The sequence below is a fragment of the Xiphias gladius genome, chromosome 10 (genome assembly GCF_016859285.1).
Source record: "Xiphias gladius isolate SHS-SW01 ecotype Sanya breed wild chromosome 10, ASM1685928v1, whole genome shotgun sequence".
Taxonomy (NCBI): Eukaryota; Metazoa; Chordata; class Actinopteri; order Istiophoriformes; family Xiphiidae; genus Xiphias; species Xiphias gladius.
Genome location: NC_053409.1, coordinates 13,336,853 through 13,357,640, shown reverse-complemented (window position 1 = coordinate 13,357,640; position 20,788 = coordinate 13,336,853). Strand labels below are relative to the sequence as shown.

At 44.2% G+C, this 20,788-nt stretch overlaps 1 protein-coding gene across 6 annotated transcripts; it reads left to right on the top strand.

The window, feature by feature from the left end:
* Positions 1 to 340: 340 nt before the first annotated feature.
* On the top strand, positions 341 to 20,722 carry rtn1a (reticulon 1a). 6 transcript variants are annotated; one of them, XM_040136687.1, is made up of 9 exons: positions 341 to 825; positions 7,708 to 8,430; positions 8,827 to 9,513; positions 17,592 to 17,799; positions 17,900 to 18,038; positions 18,159 to 18,228; positions 18,600 to 18,646; positions 18,739 to 18,797; positions 19,602 to 20,722. In XM_040136687.1, exons 1-9 carry the CDS (start codon positions 600 to 602, stop codon positions 19,642 to 19,644), a joined length of 2,202 nt encoding a protein of 733 aa, XP_039992621.1. In that variant the 5' UTR covers positions 341 to 599; the 3' UTR covers positions 19,645 to 20,722. The 6 variants fall into 6 exon arrangements, with proteins under 6 accessions (XP_039992621.1, XP_039992624.1, XP_039992623.1 ...); XM_040136690.1 differs by lacking the exons at positions 341 to 825; positions 7,708 to 8,430; positions 8,827 to 9,513 and adding an exon at positions 9,686 to 9,763; XM_040136689.1 differs by lacking the exons at positions 341 to 825; positions 7,708 to 8,430; positions 8,827 to 9,513 and adding an exon at positions 12,055 to 12,329.
* The last annotated feature ends 66 nt before the right edge of the window (positions 20,723 to 20,788 follow it).

The following is a 20,788-nucleotide window of genomic DNA, read 5'->3' as shown; positions in this document are numbered from 1 at the left end:
CGCGTTTATTATAAACGCACGCACAAACACACTTTAAGTTACCGGTACTTTTGAACATCTTCAGTTCGTATTATTGATTTCCGCTACCTTATCCTTTCCCCCCGGCCCATGCGCCCAATTTCCCTGACTTATCCATATGTCAGTGAAGCCTGTTTCACCCCACCAAGCTTCCTTTTGCCGTCATTCACTGCTTCAATGTCAGACAATTGTATTCAATTGCACGCTGGAAATAAAATTTAAAAAAAAAAAAAAAAAAAAAGGAAAAAAAATGCCAGTCATATTTGACTCTGCCCCAAATAAAGTGCCAACGGACACCATGACGTCACCGTCGGAGCAGTGAACTAAAACAATCAAGCCCGCTCCTCTCCTCCTGCTCCCGACCGGCCGCACCGCCTCACCACCAGTGGCGTCCACAAAACCCCAGGCTCGGTTGACGGACGCCAGCCCGGAGCTGCATCGCCGTGCGTTTGTCCCCGTCGCCATTCCCAGCGCAAACGGTGCCTGCCGCTCGTTTGCAGTCCAGCCCCGGTATACGGCGGAGGAGGAGAAGAAGAGGCTTAGCCGCTAGTATATCTTTTGTCCGACAACAGGGAAAAGGCATGTCTGCTCAGCCCGGCGAGGAGCTAGGCTCGGAAGGGAAGTGGTTTGGGGATGACTATGGGAGGAACGGCCTGTTTGACAACACACCGACCCGGTTCGACGAGCTACGTGAAGATTTGAAGCCGAGAGGGGGCGGCGAGGCGGCGGACGACCTGGATCAACAATCTCATCCTTTTCAGGACTACGGGAAAAGGCCTCCCGTTGCTATGGAAACTGCATCTACAGGTAAGGCGGGCACTTATGGTAGTTCAGTCTTATTTTTTGACAATTTATTGTATTTCAGCCAGAGTAGCATTTCCAGCTATTCACAAGGCCACGCCGGCATTTTAGGTGTAAATACGGCCAGAGAGAAGCGGCCGCGTCCATTTGTCACAGATTTGGCGTAACAGCAGACGACCTGTCTGTCAGCTGAGTTAAAACTTCTGGGTTGGGAAACACAAAAACAGAGATGCGGGCGAGTACCTTCCATAGGACGACAGTAAATCGGCTGTCACAGCAACGATGCTGAAGGGAATAATGTTAGACATCTTCAAACAAAATTCACTCAGACTTGGTTCGCGCTTTAGCCTTTTAATGAAACATCAAATATGATCCCCTGTTTTCCCCACTCGTCCACACAGTTCTTTGGTTGATGGGATTGGGGTCAGAAGGGATGGTTCAGATGCGATGCAGCATGCCGTAATAAATAGCCTGTTGAACTTTCAATGCCCTATTAACGTTCACTTGCATAACTGCTGTACCAGCTCCCACAGTGTCTGGATAAAAAAATTACTTAATCCTACATTTTATCAATAGAGACAAAAGATTTTATGAGTCCTGAAGTGAGAAATAGCACGCATGATGTAGGATTCCTGCATCCTTGTTGAGGTATTGCGGATTATATTTTTATATTATTGGATGCTGGAGGCGGTGTTTTTGTGGGAACATCTTTGCAGACCTCAGTTATAAATCCATCTCCCTTCTCAGCATAGCTTGGCTCGTGCTGCTATTTTTAATCCTGAAGAAACACAACTCACTATTCGCTTGGCGAGCAAAACTAGAGCCCTGCACTTTCATTCACGAATTCACTGAAAAATTCATGAGATAATGTTTAAAAAAAAAAAAAAAAAAAAGGCCTCCTAGTTTCCTCTCTTTGCTGCTCAGGCCTTTCTCATTTCGCTGGCAACTGCTTTTCCGAAACACTTTTTTGTATATCTATCCTTTGAGACACAGAATTAGGAATGAAAGCAGAACTTAATCATCCATAACTAAAAGTGTTGCAAAGGGGAGGAAAGCCATTGCAAAATTTACATAAACAATGAAAGCTAAATATTATCCTCTTCAAGCAGACTGAGTGTAAAACATATGTGAAATGATGAACTGGTTAGTCAGTGTTTGACTGCACTATTTAGAAAAAGTAAACAAAGCACACGGCCTACTTTTATAATAGTGTGCCAGACAAGCTCAGACTTGTGTAGGTGCACACAGACAGACAGGCACACATACAAACTAAGCTTTGATTCCTAAAAGAGGAAAGAATAGCTGTCTCTTATTGCTGTGGCTCCCGCTGAGCCGTGTCCACACCGGTGAAATAAATCACTCTGTCATTTATATTCTTGTTGGGAACAGTGCAGATCTCATCACATCTATCAGGGCGGAGTGGACATTTTCCTCTTGACCAGACACGTTATAGTCTGTTCTGATCTTTGTCAAACACATTCACTCCCAGTAACCCCCTCTGTGACACACTTGCTGATGGATAATTATAAAATAATATTAAAAGCTTTGGAACTTTTTTGTTTTGTTTTACTTAGGCCAAAAACTAAGTTTGGCCTTTGGACAGTACGAACAGTGAAACAATGTCCCCTCAAGATGTCTAGAATTGCCTCTCTAAGTAATCGATCCGTGCCTGTCCTAAATCTTGCTCACAACAGTGATCTACCCACAGGACCCCGATAATGCTTATTTCAGCTGTATTAAATTACCACAGGGCAGAACCTTAGCCTCAAATCACAGACAGTATGGTACAGTAGACGTTCCCATCCTGTGAGGGTTTCAGAAAGCATGAGAAAGAAAGTTGTGGAAGTTATTGCTGCATCATGACCAGGTCTGATGTGACCTATAGGACTAACCTTTTTGTTTGTTAAACCCCACACTCGAGTTTGTTTTTAGCAGATGATGTGTCTAGTAACCCTCCGATGCTTTCCGGCACAGATGAAAACAACTAAGTGCATACTGTACACAAACAGTAACACCGCATTTTGACATCGTTTTTTTTCCCGAACAAGCTCTTTACAACTCCTCATAGTGCATTATCATGCCCTGACAATGTGCATCAGTCATGAGAAACGTTCTCCCACAGTCCAGCGCCTGATAGGTGGATTAGACTCGAGTCTTTCTCCATTTCAGCATATCATCAGTGACAAAGATGAGACGGCATACTTCTGGCTTTTCCATATCTTTCAGATAGAGAAAGCACTTAAGTCGACTCTGCCGGACTGCATAAGCCAGCACAGTGCGTTTGTGCCTTTAGCTGATGAAGGCTCTGCTCCTGTTCCCAGGGGGCCAAGCAGTGCTAGGTCTTTTCAGACTGGATGTTAAAGATGCATGATAATACAGCTTAGGAAGAGGAGGAGGAGGGGCAGCTTAATGGCGAGAGAGGCGAGGCTGTGATGAGAAGGCCGATAGTTCAAATGGCCAGACTCTCAGGCAAAAACTGGAAATACAAAGAACTGTCCTTTCATTCCAAGATACTTTTAGTTCAGTATCTTCCTCCGACAAAGGCACTTAGATGTCAGTGGTCAGCAGAGCAGCTCCTAGTTGTGGTTAAAAATGTGTTCTCCAGCACTTTACACATTGAAATAATGCTTAAAGTGTGGACAAAATAAACTAATGTGTCTGCTCTCCAGAATTTTTTGGGCCTAAATGCTCATCTTATGTGCTACCTGCCAGGTTTATAATCTCATTGATCTTCATCTGTCTTCAGGACTACTTAGTTTATGCTAAGGGATAAAAGATAAAAGATGAGCTCAAAAGGCTCCACTGCTGGGGACAATAACAACATATTACTGCTATAATTAGATCATTAAATTATAATTTCACATGTACTTTGATCCCCTGTGTTTACCTTAAAAACAACTAAAAACCTGCATGTGAAATATGATGATATGTTCACGATTTTACTTACTGCCTCGGTCCAGCTCTCTAGCCTGTGGGTATGGAGTAATCCCTAAACAGAGTATTGAAAAACTGCTCCTGGGATTAGAGCCACTATCAGCAAAGGCACTTACAAACAGTGTACTCCATCCACATTTTTTGTGTGTAGGTTATTGTAGCCTATGCATGCCTGCCTTCCTGCCAGCATCTGTACTCTTTAATCCCAAATTCTGTCTGTGCGATGAAAGTGAAACGCCAATACAAAGTCACAGTAAATTGACACCTTTGACCCAAAGCAGACAGCTTGCAGACACACAGCCTAGATCCTCCCATATCCTCTCCATTTATCCATAAAGCTCTATCCAAGCAGTAAAAATAGGGTCGATAGAGTGGAAGACAGGTACTGTACATACTACGGCTTCAGAATCTGAATGGGGACAGATTAGCTTTTATTTAAACTGTCTCTGGATTGATTTATCTTTGACAAAAGCTGCTGGAACAACAACATTTGTCCTGTGTGGCCTTCAGTGATTTTTAAAGAATGGTGGATACACTGGCAGTTCTTACAGTAATTGTATGTCCTCATTGTCTTGGATCAATGCAGCTCAGAGCAGTTGAATCCCTCAGCACAGCTGTTCTCCTATCGACCCCTGCTAGTAGTTTTGTTGTACCCCAGCTCTCAGTATAGACCGTCTTTGTGCTCTCCATTTTCTTCTTCTTTACTGACAATAAAGTGGGATTTGTTGAACTAAGAATATTGTAATCAATACATGATGAACATAAACGTCATAACTAAAGCTTTTAAAGACAGAGACCATTAAGACTTGGAGTGGGTCTTCAGTTAAACTGGGAAAAATAAGTAAGGTACTTAATAATGGAATTTAATATTATACCACCGCCCAGTGGAGTCTGTGATTCAGTTCTGTCGTACAGATTAATAATAAAAAGCAAATACTAAAGGTTATTCATGAAATTAGTTTTATTATTTGTGTCAATTTAATAACTCAGAATGTGATTTTCATATATTACTGTATATTGCATACTTGGGGATGACTATATATTGCAAATATATAAATGTATGCAATAAATTTATTTCAACTTCCACATCAAAAAGTGGCTTTTAGTCAAAAAGGTTTATTCCTAAAATAATAAAGCTACAGCATATTATTTGAGGTCATAGGCACAGATGGCTGTGAAAGAAGAGCACAGTAAGCATCTTGATTGATTGGTTTCCACAAGGTCATTGAGTGAAAGAGTACTCCTGAAACGTAACACCACAGTTGAGAGGGTCATGGATGGAGTAATGGAATCGTTACAGTGCTGTAGATTCACAGATGTTAAAGAAGTACAGCAGAAATAGAACGGGGATGAATGACGGCCCGTTCTTGGACAACACTGTTCGAAAGAGACTGTTCCTTTGAAAGTCAGTACAGCTTGTTATTGTAACGGGCTGCGGATCCAGCAACATCTCGTCTGCAAAAAGTGAGACAACATGATGTTCTTGAGATTAGCAAACATAGCTGTTTGTGAGAAAAATTCTGTGAAATTTCTCTTTCCGTCACCTCAAACAATTTTAAAATCCTTTCAAAATTCACATTAGTTTATTCATTTCATTCCACATTGAATAACTGCAGTAAGTGTCGTCAAGGGGGAAAACCCTGCAGTGCACTGAGAAACAACATGTAGCTCAGTAAACCCTTAGTTTCAAAGTGGTAATATATTCATTTTGCAACTCCTGCACTTTTGATATTGTCTGTGCTCACAGGTTTTTGTCCATAGCCTGGTAATTAGGAGCCCATGCCTTGGCATAGCACAGATTGTCAGGCTGCATTAGTTTCAGAGCTGCACTGGCTGGACAGAGGAAAACAAAAGGACTGCTCCTTTGCAGCATATCCACCAGGACTTATTTATTTAACTCCACCATAGTTCAGGGACATGATTATGTTGTGCGGTTACAGTGTGAGCGGAGAATTCCTCTGTTGTCACGTCCAATCGCATCCGAGCGCAGCAAAGCATTTGTTTCAGCCTCATGGGTTTTTTCTTTTTTTTTTCTTTTTTTCTTTTCTTCTTAGCATCTGGGTGCAACGCCATCATCAGCAGATTCAAAACACCAACTTTGTCAAGTATTTGCTCAAAGCGGCTTCCCTCCTGGCTGTTGAAGACAAGCATCCAGCCTCTTAATAGTTGCAGATGCCTTATGCATCTGCTGGTGAGTTTATCTGTGTTGTTACGTAGAATGGGTTTATAAAGAGAGGGGGGGTGTGCTGCCATAGGTCAACCCTCTTCACGGTTTGTAGTGGCTCTGAGTGCTTCCCACATCTGCACAGTAGGTATTTGTAGGGTGAATCAGTGAGTGTTGGATTATGATGGTGTTGCCGGGGTGATGGCTGATGGTAGTACACTAAGAGGATTATACATCGGTTCGCTTTAGCAGTACATCAAGGGCATTTATGTCACTGAACTGAGTTTGGATCAACAGCTGTGCCCGTCCATTTTGCATACTGCTTGGATCCATGGGCAGCTCAGAAGACATTTTAGTCTATTACATATCAAATAACCTGAAGCTCAAGAGCCTCTCGGCGTGTTTTGCTTTTCCACAATGTCATGTCACCCCTCCTCCTGTGTCCCAGCATGGGTGTGTAGCATTTATGCCATTTTACTGCGGTATGATGTATTGTTAATGACTGAGGGTGCAGCAGTAGGAAGGACAGCAGATGGAAAGGTTGGTGGGACCTCTTAGGGGAAGGGAAGGGAGGGACAGGACTTCCTGACCTGTTGTGTCTTCTGTCAGTCAGTCTGCATCCTCCAGAGCTAACCCTAACAATGCTATTTTGAATCTTCCCCCCTCATCCAGCCCAGCAGCTGGACCCAGTCTATTTATAGTACCACCGCTGCCCTGGGAGTAGCAGGGCCAGAGAGCAGGAGGAGGAGCTCAGTTTGTGGAAGTGTAAACTCTGACTTGTACACAGCACAACAAAAATATTAACATCCGATCCCTTATGGCCTGTGTTTTTGTATGTGGGTTCTACGGTAAGGGTTGTTTATGGCAGTGTGCATTTGTTGGTGGAGTTGAAAGACTTTGATTGGGAGTTGGACGTAAAGTTAACAAATCTGATTGCCTCACTTGACTTTGACTTCTGACCCGATGGTTTAAAATAACATTCCTATTATGTCTGTTCTTCCTGTTTTGCAAGTCATAAGTACTATGAGCGTCTTTAATGTTTCGCTGCTGCACAGTAACAAATTATTCTGGGAGATGTTTAGTGATATGTCACAGCAGAGCACGCAAGCTCACACACAGCTAAGCACCAACACTATCTGTCCAATTTTAATTCCTAGATTTAAAACACCATTAAACGTGCAACTGCATCTATGGCTGTAAATATTATTTTAATTTTGTGTGTGTTGAATATCAGCATGTCCTTAGCATGCAGTGTTTTATAATATTTATTTTATACATTTATCATTGAACAGTTTTGTCAGCCAAGCCTAGCTGAACTTAAACCATTTAAATTTTAAAGTATATTCTTCATAAGTTACGTATTTGTGTATGACGTGTTTTGTTCTCATTGGTGTAATTTGTCAGGGGAAATGCAGGATTAGTGATTACAGAGCAGAGATGTGACTACAGGCTGCCCCTTGCCTGCTTGATTTAGAACAGACTGGTTGTGGCACTGTGGTTTTTAGGGTCTGAACAATCCCCCTTTGTCCCACACCGGGTACAAGTACCCTCTGTTACTGCTGCCTCGCTGATCTGCACAGCCGTGCACTCAGTCTGACTGTGCTGCTCTCACAGTGCCACAGCCCCTCTTCCTGGCAGCGGCACTAGCTTAAGCATAGCCTTCTTTAACTGGATGTTTTCATTAATCAAGCTGCTCAGGCACAGGCTGATTTGATTTGACTCTGTGACACAGAGAGTCCTGCCATTCTTCCTTGGGTTTCACATCTTTCTCTCTCTGTCGGTCTTTGTAGATGACCCCATGTCTGGCCTGTTCCCGAAGCTTATGAATGATGACGGTGATGTGTACACTTCCCTGCTGTCCAATCAGAGCTTCACATCGGGCCAGGAAGCCTCCTATCTGTCAGAAGACTTGAAGCCCTCCACTGGCTCCTCTGCCGTGGAACACTTCTCCAGCGACACCTACAGCTTCAGCTCCAGCACCAAGATGACTTCTGACCTGGTTGATGACATGCCAAAATCTTTGCTGGGCTCAGATAAGACAGAATCCTACAACTACATGGACATCAGCCGCGGGGATGAGCACCATGATCAGCACCAGGGGGCTCTGCACAGCCTGGTGGACACAAGCTCGGCTAGTCATGACTTGCTGGGAAGCTACATGGACAAGAACCCTGGAAGAGATGAGGAGGATGAGGAGGAAGAGGAGAACCTAGGTCCAGCACTGGGCTCGCACTCTTTCCCCTACGTGGAGGAGCCCTCTGATGAAGAGCTGTCAGACTACCGTTCCTACCGAAACCTGGGTGACACCCCGCAAACAGCCAGCCCAGTGAAGATCACCTTGACTGAGTCCCAGCCTCCAGCTGCCAATGCCGAGCCACAGCAACATCCCCCTCCAGTCAGTGTGTCTGAGCGTGAAAACATCCTCAGTGTGGGCTTGCAGGGGGTTCCCACTGTGACGCTATCGGAGCCAGAGGACGACAGCCCTGCTTCGACTCCCAATGCTTCACCAACACGTAGGCACAGCACACACACACACACACACACACACACACACACACACACACACACACACACACACACACACACACACACACACAGTCACCTGTCACGTGGTCAGATACAGGAGCAGGCAATATGTATAAAATCCTCAGGAATGACAGGTCATAAAGGAAGTAAGGTAAGAAGTCCTGGTTGCAGCAGGAAAACCCCTGAGTGTACTGAAATAAGCAAGAATGCTTTTTACAGCTTATGATGTCAAATTTCTTTTGTAAGAAGAAGATTGTGTTATTTCTTCTTTCAAAAGTCACAAAGTCTAGCTTTAAGTTATATGTGCAGATACTGTATGTCTGGATTTGTAATGTGAATGAAGACTCTAACGCTCACTTTTCCCTGCATTTCTTTGTGAGCAGAAAAAGAATTCACTTCTCATGACATGTTCAAGGCTGATTCAGTGAAGCCCACAGTTTCCAAAAGCAGTCCAGCCACAAAGGCCGGCAGCAGTGAGCATGATGGCAGCAGCGCAGAGTCTGGAGACTCAGAGATTGAGCTGGTGTCTGAGGAGCCTCCCAAGGCCAGTAGCGACCTATTTGCCCAGCCGCCTAAAAGCAAGGGCACTTTCAGCCAGCCTAACAACCCCTTTGAAAATCCCCCAGTTGCCAAGGGTGGTTTCGGCTTGGCTGGCAACCATGCTCTACCCACAGCCTACAGCATTCTGAGGGAGGAGAGAGAAGCAGAGCTTGACAGTGATCTCTTCATTGAGTCTGCATCAGAGGAGAGCCCAAAGAGAGAGCAGGGCTTCAGTGGCCCCAAGCAGGGAGTCAGCCCTCCCTCTACCCTGGTTCCCAGCGTTGTCCCGCCCCACAGTATGGCTGAGGCGGTGCCAGCAGAGTCCCTGATCACAGAAAAGGTCAAGACCCCAGTGAAAACAGAGGAGGATCGCTCCAGCAAGCCCAAGCCCCCCACTGCCACTGTGCCCCCAGAGTTGAGATTGGAGAAACCCCATCAGGACGACATGCACAAGGACACCAATGAGGGCAAAGGAGACCTAGGAAAACCTGCTGCATCGATGTTGCTGGAAGGCTTTAGCAAACAAAAAGGTTAGTCCTATAAGTCTCGTCTTTCTCTTTTACCCTGAACTTGGTGTTTTCAAGATACGTAGGACAGTAGTTCCCTTCTGCACAAAAATATAAGAATAATTATTGTTACTGCATCTTTGTGGAAGTATCAGGATTTCACAAAAAAACCTGTCTGTAATCTGTTAATTGTTGCAGTGGTTTCACCTCAGTTTATAAACCACTATCATGAGGAATGGCTTTCCAGAAACCGTGCGGTCAGCTTGTGGAACAGGTAGTGTTGTGTCTGCTGATGTGTCTTCATGTCCAAGTGAAAGAGATCATGCATGTGCATTTGTGTTCAAAACCTTCACCATCATATTTACGGATAAAAGAAGTTCAGAGATCACTGACAGCATATTGCTAATCAAATTACTAAAGCACTAATTGTGTTTGTTTTCCTCCTGGTAGCTACCTGCATGGTGTGCTGTTGCATTGTTTTGTTGACAAGGCTGGGAAAGTAAAAAGCATTGCTGACAAAGATGGGATGTTCCGCTGCTGATTATGTGCCTCTGTGCCAAGAGTGGGTGGGAAGTGCCTGTGTTGTGCTTTCTTGAGGTCTGCTTCCCCCTGGTGGTATGTTTGAGAAAAAAGTGGAGTGAGGATGCATTGGTTCACTTTTAATGCAATGCTTGACGATTGAACCTGTCTTGAGAAGGGAGACGGCACAAACTTGCAAATATAAAATTTAAAATTGCAAATATTGAGGATAATAAAGCTCTTTCAGCATCTAGACAGCATCTGGTGTCTTACATCACTGTTTAACATTCTGTGATTCGATCAGACAGACAAGCCAGTCCCAGTAAGAAGGAGTTCATGCTCTCTGAGCTAAGCATTTGATGTCGGCACGGGTATTTTAACTTCTATTGGCGGTTCTCTCTGTCCTTGTAAACAGTGGGTTTACATAATCTTATGATGTTAAAACTGGGGCACACTCCCACTTAGGGGCTTTGAAGGCGACTTCTTAAATTTTATAAAAATCCAGTGCTAAAGAAATTACACCCAAATGAATGTTGTTGCTCACATCAGTTCCTCTGTGGCCTTCAGAGAGAGATGCGTACGTTGCCCAAAACCTACTGTGTGCTACTGATGCACCCTGGTTGAACAGAATGCAACTATCCAGTCAGATACACAGTTATATATGTAAAATGTATAGCTTTACAAACTGACATGGTTTAATACCAATTGAAAATGCTCCTATTGTTTTGTTTACTCTGAGCACAAGAAGGTTCTCGAAATGCTAATAAGCAGGTCATGGGTGTTTTTTCTCCACCACTAGAGGCCGCAGTGCACCTTTGTCATTGCTGCTCCTTTGAAGACTAGCAGATATTGTTTTCATCAGTCAGTGCACTTACCCACCAGTTCCCATAGCAACAGTGATGGGGGAGTATGTTCAGTCTGGTTTAGAGAAATCAGTTTTTTCTTTCCTCTTGGTTGGTACTGGCATTGAGGCCCCGTCAAGTCTGCAGTGAGCAGAAGGTGTGAGGTGCGGCAGTCCGCGGGGGGGAGGACTGAGATGACGAGACTAATGCTTTGATAGGATTGAAAATGACGTTAGCCCCAAACTATAAAGGAATTGTTTTCTGCTCAGTGCTGACACCACAGTGACTGTGCTGTTTCTTTTGCAGTTAGCTTGTAAGCATCCTTCATGCCTTTTCAGTCCCCAGTCTTTCTACAGCCCCATTTGCATAAAAAAATATATCCTAGGGAGGAAATCATAAAGCACAAACACATTTTGACGACACTAAACAAGGAGCATTGAGCTGTAGTGCACAGTGTCTTTTGTTATGAATTATTAAAGTACAAGCACTTTGCCTCTTCATGTATCAATAATCATAGTGGAAACAGCCATTTGAATCCCTGGCTACAACATTAAGTATTGTTCTGTGCAAATAGAGAACAACGGCGCTGGATGTTTGCCCTATTTTTCCTTAGCAACATGGTGTCAAGTGAAGCCATATTCAGCCTTCGGAGAACATAGCTCTCGAATCCTGTGTGGTGTGCAGCATGACACCAGACTAAAAATGCTGATATTCTGTTCGGGTTACGCTTGTTTGTAGCATGTATTGAAAATAACCCCCAACATAAATATGGTTCTGTTTACAACACTGAAAAAATGAACGAGCTACGAGGGAAGCCAGCTCGGCACGCTAGAAAGTAGATGACAGTGCATCCACCTGCTTTGGTGTCTCATCACAGTATATGTGGGATAGTCCTCCCACCACCTGTACCCCCACTGTTACTAGTTTGTTCTGAGGCTCTGTTAGGCCTTTTTTTGTGAAAGTTATTGTACCTTCCCTTTCAAGAAAAAAAGCGTTGCCTCCGACGATTACCACCCACCCTCTTATCGCCCCTAGGCTCTTAATCATTGCATGGGTGGTTTGCTGCAGCAGCAACTGTGGTGTGGTGTTTACAATTTGACCCCCCTCCCCCCCTCCCCCAGCACACACGCACACAGACATACACATACGCACTTTCCCTGCTCCTTCTCTTCTATCCAGCACTGCTCCACAGCATCAGTCTGTGTGCTCTGCGCGCCGGCAGCACCTTGGAAACCTTTCCTCCCTCCCTCCCTTCCTCCCTCTCTGTCATCTCAGCCTCTCTCCCGCAATCCTTTTCGACCATTCATGCCTTTCTGGGATGAGTGAGTGAGTCGGTGCTACTGAAGAGGGAGACAAAGAAGAAGACGGAGACCTATTAAGAGAAAGGAGAGAGAGCAGGGACATAAGTGATCACCAGCATGCAGGCCACTGCAGACGTGACCAAGAAGGAAAGCTCCTGGAGCAGCTGGAAGGGCCAGGGTACTGATGCGTTTACTGTGTTGATGTTGCTCATCAATTGTCTGTGTTTTGTGGCTGTGAGAGATGGACTGTTATCTCTGCATGTAGGTTAAATATTCCTGAATCTATAGGTGTGCCGTCCTGAATGTGTGCGATGTGCGCTTTTTCATGTGTACATTTGTCATCTAATTCTATTTGTCAAGTGTAGGAGAATCAAACTGCGCTGTTTACCTGCGCTCCTTTCAAACGGACACGCCCTGAGGACAGATCCTTTCCGCTGCATGTGTGTGTGTGTCTGAAAAAATAAAAAATAAAGAGAGAAGGTGAGAGACACCGGTGGCTGCTTTGGAAAATAAGTTTATACGCACCAGCCTGCTGTGAGCCATCTGTTTAGGGTGCATGTTAATAACGCCAGTGTTGTGGACTAAGGCGTGTCATTGTTATCACCCTCCCCACTTTGCAGCCGTGCAACGGAGCCGGTTTTATATGGCGTATGCTCTGTTTTTGTGTAATGAGGCAGTCGGAGCATCCGGACGGCACTGACAGACTGTCTCCATGGTAACCAGGGCACACCCATCCTGATTACATCAGCCCCATCTCCTCGGCTGCCATGGCACCTTGCAGAGTGGGCCAGAGAAGAGTGTCCTCCGTCTGTCTGTTTCCATAGCATGGCGGGCTCGTAGAAGGGGGCCAAGAGAGAAAATGGCGCGCCTTCCGCCACACTGGTTGTGGTTTATTATCTGCCATTTTTTTAGGTTTGTCTAAGCAGTAGAAATGAAATAGAACGGTTCATTTATAGTATCCCGACAGAGACCGTAACAGTCACTGATTGTGGATGTACAGCTTTGTAAAAACACCTCGATGACAAACCGGTATTTATCATTATTCTACTGAGTCATTATCCATATAATTTGGCCTAAATTAGTGTGTGAGACTGTGAAACATGACAGCCCATCTGATGGGATCTGTCCACACCATTATGAAGGCATCAGATTATGCTGAGACAGTCAGCACAGCACAAAGGATGAAACTGAACAGATTCATTTTCTGCTCTTGAAAGCCAGTACATGACCTTGAAGCTATAGGCATTTTTGTTTAGTCATTCGCATTGCACATGCAGAGTACTGACTCACTGCCACTGAACTACTCAGGAATTATCAACAGTGATGCAGACATATATAAAACTGAGTCATGCATGTGGGACATGTACAGGACTCAATGACACATAGTAGCAAGTAGGTTTTCTAATGCATGCGATTGGTCAGACATATACTCTCTACTGTGTTTATCAGTCCAGTAAAGTTATATGTCATAAAAATATATATTAAGTGTCATAAAAAACCATGCAGATAATTAGATGAAGAACAGACATTTTTCTGCTTAAATACTGTATGGCAGCTACAGAACCAGTCTTACTACGTTTTATTTGGTAGTTTATTAAATGCATGGACACTGGAAAAACTGCTGTGTTGTGTTGCATATTTAGAAGTGTATACAACTCGGACTTAAGACTCCAATTTTATTGCCGTTTCAAATGACTATTTAATTGTTATGTGGCAGAAGTTTGTCTTTGACAAACAAACTTCGGGATATTTCAGAAAGAGAGGAATAGTTTAGATTTTTTGACATAACATAGTATGATTTACTCACTGCTAGATTTATTGATGCATGCATAGAGCTATTCAAATGAGTTCAATGAAGAGAATTGAGCATTGGAAATGTACCACGGATGTTCGAATGGTGGACAGCTGGAACTTTTACTGTTGTTTTGGTTTAAAGTGTTTTTGCAAATAGCCCAATTTGCTGCTGTTCATTTTTTGTTATTAGTTGAGATATCTGTTTAGCAAATCTAGCAAATATTCATGCATCAATATCTGCTGTAACTCATACCATCCTGTCAAAAATATGAAATTAGACATTCATATCTATCACGACACACCCAGAAGATATAATGCACAAGTCCAAGTTTCAGACACTGCAGTCCGAGTCCTTGAATCTCAGCTGTGAAAGACTGTTGCAGAAGTCCCTTTGCATGTTTGCTCACTCTGGCTGATGGCTTGTTCGAGGCCACAAGGATGTCTTCAGTGATTTAATGAGGTCAGGCTAAACTAGTTTCACTACAGAAAAGGGGGAGGGGGAATCATATTATTGTCACTGGTGTTAATCATTTGCTCTGATTTTTCACTCGGGGGGGGGTGCTGAATATTGGAGGAAAGACTCAAAAAAACCAAACAGGATTCAGCAGGCGGCATTTGGACTCTGACTCAACATCTCGTGTTCAGTATAGTGCATGGGCTGAGGCCTGAAAAGGCCTGAGTTTTTGCTACTGTCAGAACTTACTGGATTTTCTATGTTTGGTGCATACCTTATCATGAATATTAGGGCAAGGTTTTAATTAAATGTAGACAACCGAAATGTCATATAGTTTAAACAAATTAGCAGCTCAATTGTTTTAAAAAGTCAGAAATCAGACTCAAATTTGGCACAATCTAAGCTTGTAATGTAACACTATCAGTAATTGTTTGTAAGAACCTTATACACCCTTTTTTTTTTTTGATGACACAGACTTGGTAACTAACAGGCCTTGTGTTTAACCTGCCATTGTCCTTTTGTGCTCCACAATAAAGGGAGTGGCTGTCTTCATGTGTGTAGAGACACATTATGTGTCGCTGATTCCCCAGATTCGGAGCAAATGAATCTCTCTCTGTTCCCAAAGGAACGCTCTTCACCCTCCCTCTTCCTGTTTCGGCCCCTCCCTTCCTCCCTCTCTCCATCTCTCAGCGAGTGGCGGGGAGAAAATGGAGCACGGTAACTATGGTAACTGCATCAGGCAGGTGCTCGGCAGATCAATGCCACCGAAGCATTTTAATGGAGCAGTAGAATATGGCTACAGTCTCTGTGTTTTTTTTTTGTTTTTATTTTTCTAAAGCATTCAATTTTATACTAGTCCTTTCGTCTGTAGCTACTGGAGTCATATGATAAAATCCTTAGACAAAAGAAGGACACTGGTTTCGTCTTCCATTTTGATACAATGACTTTTATTTAAGTGGCTGCTTGGCAGTCTTTGTCATGTGTCAGCGGGGCTACGCTTAAAAGCCAGAGCATAAAGAGGCTAACAGAGAGAGAGAGAAAGGGAGAGAGAGTGTGTTTGTATGTGTGTGCGTTGGATTGCAATGTGGTTCTTTGGCAAACACACCCCACAGACGTCCACCCCTCCCTCCCTCCCTCTTCCATCCTCCTCTCCGTTCGCCCCCCCCCTGCTCAGGCGGACGTTGATTTGCTGGGGTGGCCGTGGCCCCTCCTCTCCTGTGCAGGGGGGACTCCCCCTTCAGTGCTCTCCTTTTGTCCGTGGATAAAGCAGCTGCCTCTTTCCCTGTTCAGCCATGGGAGCCGCAGGTCAGTACACGCTTCTACTGCACTAGCTAAAGCTTTTCAGTCTGCGTGCAGTCTGTGCAGCACATCACAAGGCACAGTCGCTGTTGCCGGTCAACACCCGTCTCTCTCTAGCAGAGCTGTCTGTTGTTGGTGCGTCTGTGTGTTGTTACAGCTGCTGTATGTGCTACCTGTGCCTGTCTGTGTGTGTGTGTGTGTGTGTGTGTGTGTGTGTGTGTGTGTGTGTGTGTGTGTGTCTGTGAGCATCTCCACTGAAATCAGTAGCCACATGGACAGTTTGTCAGTAGTGGCAGGAACAATGGCTTCTGTGGGGAGTGGTACAGGTACAGAACCTAGGGCACATGGATCCTGTTTCCATGGTTTCTGAATGAGTAACCTTTGATTTGATAGTGTTGGGGGCAGATAGGCACTGTAAGTCACAACTGGTTGCTGATAAGAGAAAACAGATTACACACGTTTTATATTGCAGTATAGGAACAGTAAGTGTGTAGGTAGTAGAGATTCACTTAGTCACAATGACTCTTCGTTCGCCACCCAGGTTTAGCCTGCCTTTTTGGCATCCACAGATGCCTTTTAGTGGAGAGTAAAGATGGCCGTCATCACTATGCTGCTCACGGCTCCATGGCTAAAATTAGAGCAGGCAGGCAGGCAGGCAGGCAGGCAGGCAGGCAGGCAGGCGGACAGCTCAGAGAGGAAGAGTAAGTCACCCAAGAGACCATAGCAGCGATTCTCTCTTTTTACCGGGCACAACACTTTACATTAACGCATCAGTTCTGCTCGCCTCGCTAAATGACATGAAGGATTTCAAGGTGTCGGCACCAACAGATGAATGGTAAACCCTAGTGGAGCTGCGGTGGCGGTGGGGTAGGCAGCTGGTTCAGCAGAGGTGAAACAAGCAACCGACAGTTCTCATGGAAACAGGCCTATGTTTCCAGCTGACACAGACGACTGCCAGAGGAGGACCATGTCGGGCACTGGAGTCGTAATGGTACACTGGGCTAATCCTCAGTTATCTCTTCTCTTTCATTTTAGCTAGTGGCTTTGAATTACAGGCCCCACCACCCAAAAAAGACAAGAAATGGTAGAATAGAAGAAAAATGATGCAGCAAGATGTACGAGTGCCTGCGGGCATCTTGGTGTTGTATATTCCAACTGTTTGTTCCTGAGTGAGTGAGGCACTTCAGAGGAATTATGCTGTTTCACTGCATTAATGGGATACTGCATTGAAGCATCGTCATCCTCCATCACTGACCACAGAGCTTCTTGTCTGGCCAGGTCACATTGAACTCTTATCTGTGAACTGCTGATAGGGCTTCTATTTCTGCTGCTGCATTCACAAAGTTATAGGTCAATCATTAATTCAGTTCAGGTGTACCCTCAGTGTAATGCACCTGTTTGTATGTATGTTTGTAGACGTATGAGACCAGACCAGGTGCTGCAGATGCTAAGCACACGTCAGATGTAAATATGAAGCCTCGGAATGACTGTGGGACTTGCTCGACAAGTGAGAGTCAGCTATTATCTTCTGCAAAGTTCGCTCTGTATATGGGGGTAAAGAAAGCGAACAAAACGGCGAATCGTCACTTGGACACCTTCACTGCACCTTACAGATCCGCAGCTCCATCTAACTTAATGAAAAGCTACGTTAGGAAGCTGGGTTAAAAAAGGATCGCGTGCCAACCGGAACTCTCTGAGGACGTTGGGTTGTGAACAGCTTCCAGTTATTTGACCCAAATGTGTGGTGTGCAGCCCACAGCAGCAGTCTAATCCACTTTGAAAAGGATACCGCCACGGAAGCCCAGGCCTACATGTTAGAGAGTGAGAGGCCAGGTACTGCTGGCTGCGGGTCCTAACCCTGTTTGTCCCTGTTCTGTCCTTCCTCCCCCTCAGCGATTGACCTGCTCTACTGGAGGAATGTGAAGCAGTCTGGGGCCGTGTTCAGCAGCGTGCTTCTGCTCCTCTTCTCCCTGACCCAGTTCAGTGTGGTCAGTGTCGGAGCCTACTTAGCCCTGGCAGCCCTCTCTGCCACCATCAGCTTCAGGATCTACAAGTCTGTACTGCAAGCTGTGCAGAAGACAGATGAGGGACATCCTTTCAAGTGAGTGAAACAGACGGTTGATGAATGAGACTGCTGTATGGATTTCATTCAAAGGCCTGCATGTATATCAGTCTTTTCTGTTTGTGTTATGTGTTACCAGAGCCTACCTGGAGATGGAAATCGCTCTATCCCAGGACCAGATTAGTAAATATGCCGACAAAATCCTGCTGTACACCAACACCTGTATGAAGGAGCTCCGCAGGCTGTTCCTCGTGCAAGATCTGGTCGACTCCTTAAAGGTTTGCCTCACGCTTTCATACCTTCAAAACAAACCAAACCAATCTGATAATACATGAATATACTAGCTCAAAAACTGGTTCGTTAGAAAAAACATATCATGTCTCGTGTGTGTGTTCCAGTTTGCTGTTCTGATGTGGCTGCTGACCTATGTGGGCGCTCTCTTCAACGGCCTGACACTGCTCATCCTAGGTGAGGTCATCCCGACTCCACTACTTTTTTTTTTTTTATCTACAACAAACTTCTTAACACCGCTGCTGACTCACACACACTCCAGCATTTCAGCCTTTTCGAAGACTTGATGGACACAATACACATAAGAGATCTCTGTTATATGATGTGTCATGAATTAGAATAACAGCAAGTCCTTGTCACTGCGCCAAAACCACATTTAATTACTTGACGCGTTTACTTCACTGCCATACAGTATCTGTTTACTTTTCCAGTTTACCTAAGATAAGTGCTATGGTTGGGGGCCTTGCCGACACAAATGTGTTCCTGTTTGAACATATTCCCACTGTCGGTCAGAATACTTTAACATTACTCTCCCCGTGCCTCTACAGCTGTGGTCTCCATGTTCACCATGCCTGTGGTCTATGAGAAACATCAGGTAGGGATTTGAGCTTCATGATTTCTAAAGTCGACCCTGCTTTGGAAGCTGTTGTCCAGTATTTACACCTGTCATTTTCTTTTCTTTTTCAGGCACAGATTGATCAGTATGTGGGACTAATACGGACCCAGGTCAACTCTGTGGTGGGGAAGTGAGTGTTCGTCATTTTATCCTCAGAGTTTTTGATCAAAGTTCACTTTATCTATGTGAACAACTGTAGCTGCAAGCACCAATTTTGAGCATAAAGCCAAGCAAGAGCAGTTCGAGCATGGAAACCCAGTGGGACTTTTTACCGAACAGTTGTGACCATAATCTGAGTGTCTCTGCATCTTAACGTGGAAGCACTTGCTTCTCCCTTGTTAGTGCTGCTGAGGTGCATTTGTTCACAGCAATTAACCCTTAAAGCTCTGGTGGAGCTACTCAGTGACTTGTAGGCAAGACTGAGGTTGTACTGGGCAGCCTCCAGGTGTTTGCCTATAACTGGAAAGGAGTGTAGCAGGGCGTTGCTGAAAATTAGTGTTCATACTGTATGAATCCACCTTTGTGCCACCTTCATTCACATCACAGCCAAAAAGATAAATAAAAAGGCTGCAGATGTTAACATGTTGCACATTGTCAAGAGTCAGAGATCTGCTTTGGAGGAATAGACCAGAAACTGATCTGCTTAACTGACTGAAACGGACTTGTTTATATTCACTGGCTCTGTCTATATAGTAAGTGTCTGAAGGGTCAGTTTATGCCAAAATATCTGCCTGCAGTTTTTGGACTGACCACTGTGACTTTTGCCAATTTTAGTAAAACCTGACTTGGTGGTTTTGTGGACTCCCATAAAAAGAGAGAGTAAAAAAAGGGGCAGGTGCTTTGCTCTTTAAACATGAAGCAGAATAAGCACAACTTAGTCTAGAGTAAATATCTTGTTGGACACATGGTATTAAAGCTTGTTTTTTCTGCACAGGATCCAGGCGAAGATTCCCGGGGCCAAGAGGAAGGAGGAGTAAACCTGTCTGTCTCACCGTGAAGCTGACAGTCCAGTCCAGCTCAGAGTCAGGCAGCTCGCTCACTGTTGAAGAGCCTGGTCGTCATCTGTGGGGCGTAGTGCTATGTCATCTTGGTGTTCTCTAAAAGCATCCACTGGAGAAGCCTTTTCACCCTGTCTATAGCAGTCTAAACACTAACACACACAGTCACACCTACATAATCCTGTTTCTAGGTAGACTAGTACACAACTCAAAAACAAAAACAAAAAAACAAACTGACTGACTTTTTTGTGTTGCTTATTATAAAGTGCATGAAGTCGAGCCTTGGGTAAATAATATTTGATATCTTTTGTGCAGTTTTTAAATCACGCTACATTTTTGCTTTGCAGTGCTTACCACAAACTGTACGGTTTGGCACAAAAAAGCTAAATGCCCACAGATGTGCTCTGCTGCCGATGTTAAATACTGCTTCATGTTTCCGAGTCAGCAGTTCGGGCTTCTCTCAGTATGTGTCAATATATATAAATATCATAAATAATTTCCTTTTGGTGTTTCCAAGCACAAAATAATTTAACAGTATGCGTCTTAGATGTGGTAATTGTAGGGTTTTTGCTTTTGTATAACCATAAGGAACAATACACACGCTCATGTTTTAGGTACTGTTGTACAACTACTATGAAGACAAGGAGTATCTGGTGATATTTAGCTTGTTTGAATAACTGTCCAACTTTGTACTATGTTCAACTATACTCTGTAGTTCTTTAGACCCTGGACTCTTTAACTATTTGCACTTACAGTATGTATTTACTTACAAGAATAAGAAAAATAAATGTACCTTGATGTATAACATCTCCTCAGCCACCTTACTGTCGAGTTCACATTCATTAGACAACTTCAGGTTGGTGAAGATGAGAATGTGAATGACTCCACAGCTGAGTTGGAGGGGATAACACTTTGTATGGGAGACTTTATGAGCTATAAATACAAGCCAATGAATTGTGGCACAGACACACCTCTAGTTGTAGGAGTTTAGAATGTGCGTGTCTGCGTGCGTGTGTGTGCTGTAGTGACAAATTTAACTTGACTCTTGGGTCACAATGAGACTATATTTGAATGAAGACTGATTGACAAGCCTCATCTGTTGCAAACAACTATTTTTAATGGC